The 14,100-nt window shown below is 41.6% G+C and overlaps 2 protein-coding genes and 1 long non-coding RNA gene across 3 annotated transcripts; 2 read left to right on the top strand and 1 right to left on the bottom strand.

The window, feature by feature from the left end:
• The first annotated feature begins 1,181 nt into the window (after positions 1-1,181).
• Positions 1,182-7,726, top strand: msh5 (mutS homolog 5). Its single transcript, XM_028979295.1, has 23 exons — positions 1,182-1,288; positions 1,368-1,491; positions 1,576-1,656; positions 1,732-1,785; positions 2,087-2,208; positions 2,620-2,729; positions 2,826-2,861; positions 2,981-3,063; positions 3,266-3,311; positions 3,586-3,724; positions 3,879-3,941; positions 4,260-4,388; positions 4,587-4,659; positions 4,747-4,856; positions 5,304-5,384; positions 5,488-5,575; positions 5,733-5,919; positions 6,071-6,197; positions 6,286-6,435; positions 6,534-6,608; positions 7,122-7,268; positions 7,340-7,477; positions 7,562-7,726. The coding sequence occupies exons 1-23, from the start codon at positions 1,193-1,195 to the stop codon at positions 7,724-7,726; spliced, it is 2,424 nt and encodes an 807-aa protein (XP_028835128.1). The 5' UTR covers positions 1,182-1,192.
• Positions 7,727-9,692: 1,966 nt separating this feature from the next.
• Positions 9,693-11,515, top strand: LOC114789800 (green-sensitive opsin-3). The gene is made up of 5 exons (XM_028979194.1): positions 9,693-10,116; positions 10,243-10,411; positions 10,536-10,701; positions 10,871-11,110; positions 11,264-11,515. Exons 1-5 carry the CDS (start codon positions 9,756-9,758, stop codon positions 11,372-11,374), a joined length of 1,047 nt encoding a protein of 348 aa, XP_028835027.1. The 5' UTR covers positions 9,693-9,755; the 3' UTR covers positions 11,375-11,515.
• Positions 11,168-13,572, bottom strand: LOC114789801 (uncharacterized). The gene is made up of 4 exons (XR_003749730.1): positions 13,480-13,572; positions 12,478-12,588; positions 11,943-12,175; positions 11,168-11,431 (listed from the first exon to the last, which is right to left on the bottom strand). It is a non-coding gene; the product is annotated as an uncharacterized LOC114789801 (long non-coding RNA).
• Positions 13,573-14,100: the final 528 nt, after the last annotated feature.

The raw sequence follows: 14,100 nt of genomic DNA, 5'->3' as shown, positions 1-14,100 counted from the left end.
GGGATAAGTTGGATCCCCTGGGATTCAGCATAAGCATCCTGCAGCCACATTGTGGCTGACGATTCACCCATCCGTCTCTCTCTTTTCCTCTCCTGGTGGCTTTTTGTTGATGCAAGGACTACCCCCACAGAAGATGATTAAATCCTTTGGGTCCTTGATAGGAGGAACTAACCTGAGCAATTCAGGGAGCTGTAGACCCTCCAGGCTCTATTGCTCGGGTGGAAGGCTCTGAAGTATATTCTGCATGTCGAGGAGCTGCACAGGCCCAAGACTCTTCCCAGTGAGATACAGGAACCTGTCCTTTCCCAGTATTTGTAACCAGGTGTCCCGATGCTCTTCCAGCTTAGGGATACTTAGAGAGCAAGTGTCGGATTTGAACATTAGCAAGACATCCAAGCAGGCATACTCCAGCACGCCATCACACATTTTGTGTGTGAGCTGAATACATCTTTTATCTGAGCGTGTATTAAACTTCCACATCTTATCCAGGTGTGCATCCAGACAGGTACTGACGTCCTCAGCCATCGTGTACTTTAAACGTCTCCTTCCGAACAGCAGCTGAACCAAGGCGTTCAAGTTCATCATCTCGACCGCCATGTGCACGGTGGGCATTTCGTACGGGTTGTTCATTGTGATGCAATGCATTAAAAAATCTTTCTGCTCCACCAACTCTGATATCTTCTCCATAACCTTCAGCATGTCATCTGTCACTGATGCATCGTGTGCACTTTCATGAACATACGAGAGCAACGCCATGCTAAGAGCCTCGTCAGGATACTTGTCTAGCAAATACAGGCTGTATTCCTCATGGCTGAAGAACCATGCTCTCAGGAGGGACTACGAGGGCGGTTCAGCTAATGTTTCACGTAAATTCTCCAGCTTTTCCACTGGCTCTTTTTCAACGATAGATTGAGTAAGTAATATTACACTGTCCATTTTTTTTTCTTAGTATAAATATTTGTATTTAAATTTATGAGCGTGAGGCCATCAGAGTTCTTTAGTGTAGTTCTTTATTATCCTGTGTTCTTTTCGTTCTCTTATTCTTTATTTAATTTTTTACACGTCTCGTATGTGACGAAGCTTCTATACAGCGCGGTCGGCGCGCAAGGCCTTCTGGGAAATGAAGTCTTCCCATCGTAAACGCCGCGGGCCAAAGCCGCCGTCCACGTTCCAGTCAGCATTACAGCGTGACATGGAAGATTCTCTTCAGGATGCAATCGTACATTCACACCGGCCAGCGAGCTTTAACGGAGATGAAAACCAAGAGGAATCACTTGAAGTGAGTTATGTGCGTAGTTCTCTTGTTTTTACAGAACAAAACACACACACACACCGCATTGTTGTGATCTTTTATTTTATTTTGATAGGTGTACCTGAGCGTGCTGATGCTACATGGCCAGGTTGGCCTCAGTTTTTATGACAGCTTAGACTACACTTTACACTTCATGCCTGATATTGCAGACAGCAGCGGTCTGCACCTTCTGGAAAGAGGTACGGGGCACCCTGTAATCCGTTTGCCTCTCTGACCTGCCACTTCTGGTTCCACAACGGTGTGTTTATCTGTGTTGCTTTCAGTGGTTCAGGAGATAAGTCCACAGGTCATTGTCACCAGTGCCAAACAAGAGCGCTGCATGGCCCACTTTCTCAGAGGACTAGGTATACGCCTCAGTGGGGTAATGTGGGGGGCAGAGTCCCTTGGGCAGAAACTAATCGTGTGGTTGTTCTAAACAGGGTCAAATCCAGACTACAAGCCAGAGGTGGTCGTGTACCCCAACTCTGACTTTGGTAAGACCATTCAAACTGATTAATAAAATCTTGTAGTCTTCAATTGTGATGATGCACAGCAGCTTTTGAAAACCTGCAGCAAACGATTTGAATTCTTGAAATTAGTTTGAAATTATGATACATTTTCACAATGAAAACGCACCTGCTGTTGATAAAACATGACAACGCTTGAAACATATTTGTTGAGGGCAAATCGAATAAACAGGCACCTGAAAAGCTCATTAGAGCTGAGAATCAGTGTCGTGGAATGGCCGTCATGGTTGGCCTGCTGATTTTAGTGCTTTACACTGTCTGCTTACAGGACTGGAGGTTGCCAAGCAGAGGCTGCTCTCAGCACATCTCCCCCTCCTCCCAGCCTCCATCACCGAGAATGAGAAGATCCCCTACCTGTCTTCCTGTATCCCTTTTGACTCTGTCTTAATGGTGAGGCTTCTCGTCGCTATTTTGCTAAGTGTCATTGTGATGCACAGTACAGCACACAGTGCACACAGCAAAATTTGTCCTCTGCAATTAACCCATCACCATTCTTATGAGAAGTGGCCAGCCATGGGAGCTGGGTGTGTGGTAGGTAGTTTGGAGGGCAGCAGTGTGTGGGGACGGTACATTTCTCAAGGGGACCTCAGTGGCCCCTTCACGGTTCAGGATTTAAACCTAGTTCACTCTCTTACCAGCTAGGCCACCACTGGCCCACATCATATACATGAGACAGGACAACGTGCGGCTGGTGATCCTTGAACCCGGGCGATGTAACCCCTCAGCTACAGTGTTTTGATTGCATTACAAAGTCAATCTTAACGGAGAGTTTACTGGAACGCCTCTCTTCTTCTCTGACAGCTGCGGACCATGGGAGCTCTGCTGAAGTGTTTGGATAGGCGTAGAGTAGGGGTAGAGCTGGAGGACAGCAGCGTTGGCGTTCCCATCATGCACTTCCGAACCTATACACTGTAATGTTGCTTTTTCGTTTGTGCAAATTAGACGTGAAACACTAAATTTGCTTTAAAAAAATTTTATCAGTTTGTTTGGTTTTGTATTATTTTCAGAAATGACGTGGTTTATGTAGACAGGGACACCTACAGGTCTGTATCGTTCAGGAAAATGAAACCATGAAATATTGGATTTGTTCACTCTTAATGGTTCCTCTATAAGTTCCGCATTGTACAATATGACACTCATGTTTTTGTTCTGTTTCTGTCAGTGTTTTGCAGATTTTTAAATCTGAGTTACACCCATCAGTATACAAGCTTCAGTCAGGAGAAAAAGAGGGCCTTAGCCTTTACGGTAGTTTTTACTTTTGCAAAAGAGATGTATAATAAGGCACAGATCACAAGATGCATTTAGTTTCTTTCTGATTGAAATTTTCACTGCAGTTACCCAGTTAACTGGTACACAGTTCACAACATTCACTGGACAAACGAAACTGTAAAATCTCCTTATACATTTTGGGTTAACAGCTAAATGATTGAGTTCCTCTGTCCTTCAGGTATTTTGAATCGCTGCAAATGTGCGTTTGGCTCCAAACTACTACGGTAATTATAGCTAACATAAACCTCTGTTGTTTCAAGAATATCTGACATTCTGGTTTAATGCACAATATTATTTCACTATGTATCATATACAACATACCTAAACTTGATTTGTTCCAAATTATTGTTTTAAAAAAAAATACCAAAAACTTGGTCCGTTGAATGAATTGTATGTAATGTCATGGTGCGTCTCACATGAATTATTTTGGATAATTCGTATTTCATTGTGTAAATGTTGCCACAAGAACTTCAGGCACACTCCCTCTTTCTCTTATAGACAGTGGTTCTTGCGTCCCACGCGGGATTTGGCAGTACTGATGCGTAGGCAGGAGGTGGTGCGGTTCTTCACTTCCCCCCGCAACTCTGACAGTTTCAACACTCTGAAGAGCTGCTTACGGAACATCAGGAGTATCCCTGTACAATCAACTCTCATTTTAGTGGTTTCATTCAATCATTCATTTATGCAGCATACCCTCATCAGTTTTTGCCACCGTTTGTATGTAACAGTGTAATATGCACGGTTGTACACTGTATAATTTCAGAAATCATATCATTTTTATTACTTTTCAGACTTTGCTACACAGAATGTCCCTCTCACACACAAAAGTTAGTGACTGGCAGAGTTTGTACAGGGTAAGTCCCAGACCTAAGTACTAGGAGAAAGTTTGATTAAAAAAATTGAGTAATTATATGACATGATAACTACACAATAACCAACAGTTCAATCCAGGTTCCAGACTAGTTCACTACATCTGTGAAGACTTGAATTCATGTTATTTTCCAAACCTTTTACTTTGTTTTATTTTTGTTTACCTGATCAGTATTTTTTTTGGGTAGCTATACGTTTTTTATTTTAATATGCATTTATCTTTCTAGGCTTATCTTGCTTTCCGATGCTCTAAACTCTCCAGAAGTATAGTTCACTTTTTGTTGGATTTTTTTTTTCCACAGACTGTGTACAATGGAGTTTGTATCAGAGACACTGTCCGTTCCCTGCCCCAGTCCATCCAACTTTTCCATGAGATTAGCGAAGCCTTCACAGAGGACCTCTTCTACATCGCTTCACTCATCAGCAAAGTGGTACAATGCAATGCACTACAAGGCATCAAAGTTCATCCATTGCTTTAAAGCCAAGCTGAGAACTTGTATCATTAGCATGGACCCATCTAAATAAACGTGACAGAATAATATATCTAGTCCTGTCACATGCAGATCTGTGTGTAAATGTGTGTGTGGTGCAATTTTATTAGAAGAGGCACCCCTGTCTCTTCTTCTCAGGTGGATTTTGAAAGCAGCCTGGCTGAAAATCGATTTACCATAAAGCCCAATGTGGATCCAGCTGTTGATGAGAGTAGGTATTTGAAGCCTCAGTGTAATGGTTTTTTAATTATTATTATTATTATTATTTCAAAATGTTCTCCACATTATTGGTCCACAGAAAAGAGGAAGATGATGGGATTGTCCGACTTCCTGACAGATGTGGCCCGTAGCGAGCTGGAACAACTGGACTCACGCATTCCTTCCTGTAGTGTCATTTATATACCTCTGGTGAGTAAGGGAATATCTCAGCAGGTGTGGGCTTTGGGCTTTGTACAATAACCATTCACAATAACCTTTCGATCCAACCTTTATTTAGGCCTTTCAGGACCCCCACCCAGTTGGGACCTGGGAAATAATTCATTTTTTTGTTCCCCTACAACGATGCAGTTGATCTTTGTCCACACCATTTTAGAACAAAAATGACAATATATCTATTTACTTTTGTCAAGTCCACCAATCACAACCTTCAATCTGATATTTTGGAAGTAATAAGGTAATATTGGTGGTAGTAGCCTAGTGGGTAACACACTTGCCTATGAAAAAGACCACCCAGGTTCCAATCCCACTTACCACCATTGTGTCTCTGAGCAGTAAACTTAACCCTGTGTTAGGGTGCCTGCTAAAAGCAATAAATTGCAATAATCTCATTCAGCGTGCTTCTCTTTTCTTCTACAGATTGGCTTCCTGCTCTCAATCCCTCGATTACCGAACATGGTAGAGAAGGAAGACATGGAAATTGAAGGGCTTGACTTCATGGTAATGATGCAAATTTCAAAATCATTATTCAGAAACCATTCAAAATCATTATTTATTCTGTCACTCTCAGTATAATAGGTAAGTACATTACCTCTGTCTTCAGTTCCTGTCAGAAGAGCGTCTACATTATCGAAGTGAGCGGACCAAAGAGCTGGATGACCTGCTGGGGGACCTGCACTGTGTCATTCGTGGTGAGATACATTAGACACCTATGAAGAATGGCGGCTGCTATGCAGTACTGTCTACCATTCATCAGTAGGATATTCAAATCACAGACCATTCATACCATGAGCATGACTGAATGACAGACAGACAAACATAGCAAGACCTTAATGCCCCCTATGTTAGACATGGAGACGGCGGTGATGACCCAGCTGCAGGCCGTGGTGCTGCAGCGCAGCAGCTGCCTCTACAAAGTTCTTTCCCTGTGTGCCGAGCTGGACTGTCTTCTGGCCTTAGCTCAGGCTTCTCAAGATTATGGGTACTGCAGTCCCACTCTAACATTGCATGGACCACTTTCCCTCATCAAAGCCAGGTAATGATGGCTCACTATTTACACATTAACACACACCTATTACCTTAAATTGGCATGTTTCTATGTAAGAAAATTATATTTTAGAATAAGCAGCACATCAGACTACTGTTACTATATTATACTGTATTTCACTGTCTCTTGTTTGTTGCAGACACCCTCTCCTGGAGCTGTGTTCTCCTGTCTTTGTGCCAAACCCATTCACCAGCTCTGACCAGGAAGGCAAAGTGAAAGTGCTGACTGGGCCCAATTCCTCCGGAAAAAGCATATACCTCAAGCAGGCATGAACACGTTTCATTTTCCATTTTGTTATTTGCCGCCGTTTCACATCCCCCCCCATAATATTTTGTGTTTTACTCTACCATTCAGGTAGGGTTGATTGTTTTCATGGCTCTGATTGGTTCAGATGTTCCTGCGAAAGAGGCACAGATTTGCTTGGTGGATTGCATATTCACACGCATGCAGAGTCGTGAATCTGTGTCTGTTGGTCTGAGTACGTTCATGATAGATCTGAATCAGGTGAGATGATTTTGTCATATTTATTTGTCTCTTTATGAGAACATGGGCATGAGCACAATTAACATTTTGTTGTTTACAATTACATTGTACTCTCTCAGATGACCCAAGCACTGAATCAAAGCACTGGCAATTCACTGGTCCTCATAGACGAGTTTGGAAAAGGAACCAACACGGTGAGAAGTCTGTGTTTAAAATAGGATTAACCAATGATGTCTAAAATATAAATTACAATGAAGTAGTCCCAAGAAAATACAACCAGCATGTAACATGATAAAGAGAATAAAAAGAAGACCTACTGATCATAGGATGATCACTGGCTGGATATATTTTGTAGGTGGACCAACACCTATATTATATCTGGTGCACAGTGGTCCTTAGGTCAGTTGAATATGGAATCGGACATGGTCTGTATGATTTAGCACAAGTTGTTGTTTTGTCAACTACAGTAATAAACAGGTGACACAACAAAATGTGTCCTCTGCATTTAACCCATCACCATTAGTGAGTGGTGGACAGTCATGAAAGACGCCCATGAAAGAAAGTGTCTGGGGACGGTACCTTGCTCAATATCAGTGGCACCATGGCGGTTTGGGATTTGAACCTGCAAACTTCCAGTAAATGGGGTTTGCTTCCGTACCCACTAGACCACCACTGACCCAAATGGTTGTTTTCTGTTCTGTGGGCAGGTGGATGGCTTGTCTCTCCTGGCTGCTTGCCTCAGCCACTGGTTGTCCAATCCGGCCACTCAGTGTCCCCACGTGCTTCTGGCCACCAATTTCCACAGCCTGTTGCAGCTGGATCTGCTTCCCCAATCCCCACTCCTCTCTCTGCTGGTTGGTTGGAGAAAAAACATCTTAGAAAGATGTTCTGTGTTTCTTGTTTGAATGAGACTTTGTTTCTGCAGACTCTTGAGACTGCTGTTGATGGGGAGGAGATGGTTTTCTTGTACCAGCTGAAAGAGGGCATTTGCCACTCTAGCTATGCAGCTAACATTGCCAGATTAGCTGGTCTGCCCGCTACTGTGGTGCAGCGAGGGGTGGAGGTAATCAGAATCAGATCAGCAATATTTGGCAGCAAACATCTCATGTAGAACACATAAAAAAATGAAATACCTTGTTATATGCAGATTTCAGAACATTACCGGACTGGAAAGACCATCAAACGTGTTTACTGGCCTACTGATGATGAAGAGACTAACAGGTCAGATGTAACAAAAGGGCAAACTCTGGACTCTGAATTAGGTGCTATTCGAATGGAATATCATGGAATTCTAGGATATGGAATATCATAGAACCTTTAAACCTTTAACCTTGGCATTGGTCTGGGAGTCAAAAGGACTTGATTTCTCTTTTCACCCAGATATGAAAATGTGGTTGAGCGTTTCCTCAGCCTGGACCTGGATGATCCATCTTTGGAGCTCCAGCACTACATGGAGGAATTGCTAACGTTTGATGCAGTGAAGTAACATGTTCGTGTTCTCTAGTTTTTGAGGGTCAATAGATTTCCTACTTTTGCTTTGTTAACAGCTCATTCTGGTTTTCTTTTTTTATTAAAATATGTCATATGACTAAATGCTTCATGATGTCCATGTTGTTTGATTTATTATTTGAATAATTTAATTGAATAATTTTGTTCTGTTATCAGCTATTTAATAGCAATTTTTTTTTGTCATTAATTAGATTTTTTTTTCTTGGTGATCTAATTCTTACAATTTCTTACAAATTCTTACAAATACAAAAAAACTGACAGGAATGGTGCATAAAAACACTGCTGTACAACAATAAAGGGAACACTTAAACAACACAACAACAGTTATTTCTTATATAGCCCAAAATCACATACAGTATGTCTCAATAGGCTTTGACAGGCCCTAAAGTTGACACCCCCACACTTGATCCTTCTGCACTCTAGGAGAGAGGAAAAAAAAGAAAGGAAGAAACATTAAGAACCGTTAACTGAGTTAACCTCAGGTCAATCAGCCTGAGTTCATGCAAGCTAATTTAAAACCATCCAGTGTTCTTTCATTAAAGCATGCTGTGGTTAAGCGTTAACTAATTGTATGACTTAAATCTTTGTCTTGAATGGTTTCTGCTTTCAGTGGCACTGCTCCCAGCTTTCTCAACCTAGTTTGCTTCAATAGTTCGTGACTGTTTACCTTCTGTCAAGTGGATTTATACTGGCTATTCCGCAAACAGAGATTTGTGCTTCAGAGAATCCAGAAAGTAACACCGCTCCAAATTCTTATGCTCAAACCTAGCGAATCATCCTGAAAAATGGCAACTGGTTTGTCTTTGAAATACTTCACAATTAACGTGATCTTGCTTAGCAGCTCATTACAGAAGAGGCCATGTTGGCCAACTTAAGTGGAATGACGCCATAGCTGCCAGTTATCTCACCAAGAACAGTGTAAATCTTATTTACTCATAAAGTTGGTTTAATTCTTCTGTAGGTCACATCAGATTAATTCTAATTGAAACATAGGATTGGTAAGTCTTGGGACTTACGTGGGAATTGAACAAAGTGCAATAACTGCAGTCCTGTTTGAGCGCATTTTGTTTTGTATGTTCTGCTAGATTTTTCAATGTGAATGGCTGCAATTTATGACTGAGCATTATGGCATCAGAAACACAGCATGTGTCACCATTACAGCTAAAATGTTCTTATCTAGGATGGTCCTTGAGTACCATCTTTAAATGGAAATTTCAACTATTGAATCTTTCTAATATTTATTAAAATCACTCTAAAATCATTTTTTAAGCCACAATTTTTTTAGAACTATTTAATACTGAGTTAAGTAGGTCAAACTTGTGCAAGTTAATATAATAAGAATATTGTAATGTTATGTCACATATGTAATCTAAATATTTTATGTGACAAAGTGAACTATTATTTTGCCGCATTTAAATGCCGCATACGTTATACAACATTCCATATAATCAAATCATACTGGTACTTTAATATCTGTCCACAAAGGACATGATCCTCAAGGATGTGGATTAATACTCACTTTATTATTTTTAAAAATGCATATGAACCACATTAATAATCTTTTATAAAATAACGTGACACCATATCTCCCTCCCAGCATCTGGTTTTAATGAAAATCTTGTGTGCATGTCAGCGTTTAGCTCTTAATCTTTGACTTCTGTCTCCTTCCTGATCACATTTGGCTGCATTCCGTGTGTAATCTCTGGTAAGTCTTATTAGACAAAGGTATATAACTGTGGCATTCAGACACACAGGAGGGCAGAGAGAACAGCCAAAAACAAGCAGGACTTCAGCACTTTACTTTCCTCTATCAACAAGACACCTCTGGTAAGATGAACGGCTTTGAGGGCTCCAACTTCTACATACCCATGTCCAACCACACCGGGTTGGTGAGGAGTCCTTATGAATACACCCAGTACTACCTGGCAGATCCATGGCAGTTCAAGCTCCTTGCAATCTACATGTTCTTCCTCATCTGCCTCGGCTTTCCTATAAATGGCTTGACTCTGGTGGTCACAGCTCAGCACAAGAAGCTACGGCAGCCACTGAACTTCATTCTGGTCAACTTGGCTGTAGCTGGCATGATCATGGTTTGTTTTGGTTTCACCATCACCATCACTTCAGCTTTATATGGCTACTTCTACTTTGGGCCAGCTGCGTGTGCAATTGAGGGATTCATGGCAACTCTTGGTGGTAAGACATGTTTAGTCAAATTTACCAAATACTTATAATGGCCTCAATGAGGACTGATTAGACATGATCTATTGCTTCAATTCCTCCAAACACTGTGACTTTACTGGTCTTCATGTTTCCGTCCAGGTGAAGTGGCTCTTTGGTCGCTGGTGGTTCTTGCCATTGAGAGGTACATTGTAGTCTGCAAGCCGATGGGGAGCTTCAAATTCTCCTCCACTCATGCATTGGCCGGTATTACATTTACCTGGGTCATGGCTATGTCCTGTGCGGCTCCCCCGCTGGTGGGCTGGTCAAGGTACGTAGCACAAGGAAATGTTCATATTCTGACTTACGGCAAATATTACTTCGAATCTGAACCTTGATTTAGGGTGTAATGTGATGTGAGAGGAAACCAATTTAAGGGCCACTCTCCCTTCAAGGTACATCCCAGAGGGCCTGCAGTGCTCTTGCGGTCCAGACTACTACACGCTGAACCCCGCCTTCAACAACGAGTCCTATGTCCTCTACATGTTCTCTGTTCACTTCATCGTTCCCGTGACCACTATCTTCTTCACCTATGGGCGGCTTGTGTGCACCGTGAAGGCGGTAAGGAATCTCTGTAACAGACCTGACCTCTGTTCTTATTTTAACATTTTTTTTTTGACTGGACTGACTTCGCTTGTCAATTACAAGCTAAATTAAAACAGGATAATTTTGAGTAATCGTAATGGTAATCAAATTAATAATAACTGAATTCCGAATCAATCCAAACTAGGCTGCAGCCCAGCAGCAGGAGTCTGCCTCCACCCAGAAAGCTGAGAAGGAAGTAACGCGCATGGTAATTCTGATGGTGGTGGGATTCCTGTTGGCATGGACCCCCTATGCCAGCGTGGCCGCCTGGATCTTCTTCAACAAAGGAGTGGCCTTCACTGCTCAGTTCATGGCCGTCCCTGCCTTCTTCTCCAAAAGCTCTGCTCTGTTTAACCCAATCATCTATGTGCTGCTGAACAAACAGGTTGGTTGCGTGCATCAGGTCACTTTTCAGGAATTGCTGCAACCATAACTCACTGACTGTTTTTGTGAAAAGTTTTATATTAATTTTATTACATGACACAGCAAAGGATCAATGTCTGATTTCTTTGTTCATCTTTCTCTTGCTCTCTCTCAGTTCCGCAACTGTATGCTGACCACCCTCTTCTGTGGAAAGAATCCCATGGGAGATGAGGAGAGCTCAGTTAGCACCAGCAAGACAGAGGTGTCCTCAGTGTCTCCAGCGTAGCGCCTTCCACCAGTTTGTGAAATTTGGTTTTCCAGACCTTCACCTTCCTTGCATGGACTGAAGACAAAGAAGACAAAGGGTTATTAAGATGGCAGTTTCTATTTTTTTTAATACATGACATTTTCATGGTACCTTGGATTCTGTGAGGGTAAGGACTCTCAGTATGTATATATTTATTAAGTATGTGTATGTATATATATATATATATTAAGCATTTCACAAAAGACCAAAAAAAAAAAACTAAAGAAAGATGTAAAAGTAAATAAACACTCGCATATTGAAAGACATTTGGTCTTGAGTTATTGTTGGATTTGTCATATCTAAAAATATCATTCATCAGAAAGCAAATAATTATTGCTTAGCGCTCAGCACCAGGTCCATCATTTTCAAAGAAGTGTGAATGGAGGGTGTCCACAAAGGCAGCTTGCCGAAGTGAGGAGTTGCTGTGAAATCGAATACTTATGGTGGATACTACTGTGACCCCCCTACCAGTCTTTAAATCAGTCTAGCCAGGCCATGTTAAAATGCAGACCAGACACCAGTAGATCATTGCTGAGAGAGTACATACCACTGTAATGTCAATTCAGACAAGGAGCCCAGTCAACATGAAAAGGGTCAGCAAACTTAGGACAGTGGTCATGAAGGTCGTGTGGAGAGCAGAGCCCCCATTGCACAAGTCTTCATCACAGCACGTTCTCTTCATGACGTAGAGGGTGTTGTTGGTTGGGAGCTCTATAGTGGTCTCCTGGTCACACTCCTCTTTTGCAAGGCACCCCAGGAGTTTGATGTCAAGAACATCCGCTAAGGTTGCAGAGAGTGAGAAAGAGAGAGAGAGATCCATGATTACCCTTACAGTCACTCATATATGCATACTTTACTGTTTGAGAGGCGCCAACAGCCAGAACCAAGATGCTTTTGTTTAATTTAATTTGATATATTTTTACTTGACTATGAACGTGAGGCCATGTTTAAGACATGTTTCAAGTTCTTACTCTTCCGTGCAAACAAGAGTAAGGCTTCCTAATCTTTGTATAATGAAACAGAGCAGACAGCATGCATCCATGTTCTATTTCAGCTACTGTGCTTCTGTTCTTACTTCTCACCTGCTTTTCCATATCCAACAAAGCAGTGCTCGCCCTCACTGCAATTTGTTATGGTGGTGTAACACAAGTCCCAGAATCCAATATCGCAGTGGAAACATTCCAGTGTTTGACCTGAGCATAAAGAAATCTAAAAATCACCATTTAAAAAGCAGGACTTCCTTTCAGACAAGAAACGTCCAAGTAACGTCAACAATGAACATTTGGAACAGCGTTCTCTACTGGTAGGTAAAGCAAAACAAGGACACAGGGAACTGGTACCAAAAGAACCCCCCCCCCCCCAAATAAAAACAGACATGCCAAAGCAGACAAGTTGGGGGCATGCAGGAGGCGTGACAGTTTAATCAACTCATCATGGTTTGAGGTACTTGTCTGTCATAGTGTGAAGTCTTGGATCCAACAATAGATTTGACCACTTGAAGACGCGCCCATCAGTCTGATCTCAAGGCCTATCTCTCACCACCACTCTTGCAGACCTGGCTCCAAATTTAGGGGGAGCCTATTATTCAGCTGCTAATTAAATTGTTTCTTCAGGGAAATTCAGGGATTTAGGAAATTGGATTGCATGTGTTCTGTGTCTGTGATCCTAATGATGTGTGACCATATGCATCTGCTAAAGAAGTATGTTCAGTGACAGCCAGCCCTCAACCCCATCCTGGTATCGTGCAGAGGGATTTGCCACGTGCATGACGAACTGTTACAGAGCCTAAAATCTGGTTGTATCTTATAAATATAATCTGTCTATTGTTTTTTCATTCATTGTATTCATGGTGTGCAATATGGCTAAACGTATTAGTTTTAGCATTTGTTACAATTAGTTTCATACTTTTTTACATATTAATAGAAAGAGTGACAAGCAAGACTCCCATATAAACCAGATTAGTTCACTTCTAGTGTCTACAGTGCTAGACAGTGCTAGAACAGACAATGTGTCTATGGTAGAGCTCTATAACATTATATCTATATATAATAGAGCTATACATATAAAATGCACGTTTTACTTACATAATGAAGATGGCACCATTAATGCAAGTGACAAATACAGAAGCATTCTTGTCATATTTTAAAGCATTTGGAGTACCACCACGTCCAGCTACCTTTTGCAAATAGGATTAGACAAGCATAATGCGAGACTATTATAATGCATAATTCCAGCCAATCAGAAGGACTGCTTCAGGATGCATTCTATTATTGGATAGAACACAAGCTATTCAGCAGCTGTGAGGTTAGATGTTTTATTCATCTGAACATCTCAGCATTATTTGTGACCACACAGCTGGGCCGGCTTTAAAGACAAATTCATCTGAACCAGAACTGAATCTAACGCTAATCCTAACATATGCAGGAATTTATGTCGTTCATAATGTTTTTCTTATTAAACTCAGAGGCTACACACATATTCAACATATTAGAGAAAGCTCATATTGCTTCACCGTATGGGTTAAGTAATATTACATGTTCATGTGGGCTCATCAGACTGAGAGACTGTTATTTCCTCCAACTCTCACAATTGACCGGTGCACACGCTGACAATTGGCACATTTTGGCATATTACATGCCAACTCACTATCCATAACCTATTAATTATTTCAGGGTTGCAGCTGCCGCAGGGTGGGGGGGACACTC

Source organism: Denticeps clupeoides, chromosome 5 (genome assembly GCF_900700375.1).
Source record: "Denticeps clupeoides chromosome 5, fDenClu1.1, whole genome shotgun sequence".
Taxonomy (NCBI): Eukaryota; Metazoa; Chordata; class Actinopteri; order Clupeiformes; family Denticipitidae; genus Denticeps; species Denticeps clupeoides.
This window is presented reverse-complemented; position numbering and strand designations above follow the sequence as displayed.

Coding starts and splice junctions, on each gene's coding strand:
- LOC114789800 (XM_028979194.1), top strand. CDS start 9,756: ATGAACGGCTTTGAGGGCTCCAACTTCTACATACCCATGTCCAACCAC. Junction 10,117..10,242: donor ATTCATGGCAACTCTTGGTG/GTAAGACATGTT, acceptor GTTTCCGTCCAG/GTGAAGTGGCTCTTTGGTCG. Junction 11,111..11,263: donor ATGTGCTGCTGAACAAACAG/GTTGGTTGCGTG, acceptor GCTCTCTCTCAG/TTCCGCAACTGTATGCTGAC.
- msh5 (XM_028979295.1), top strand. CDS start 1,193: ATGGAAGATTCTCTTCAGGATGCAATCGTACATTCACACCGGCCAGCG. Junction 1,657..1,731: donor CCACTTTCTCAGAGGACTAG/GTATACGCCTCA, acceptor TGTTCTAAACAG/GGTCAAATCCAGACTACAAG. Junction 5,385..5,487: donor TTGAAGGGCTTGACTTCATG/GTAATGATGCAA, acceptor CTCTGTCTTCAG/TTCCTGTCAGAAGAGCGTCT.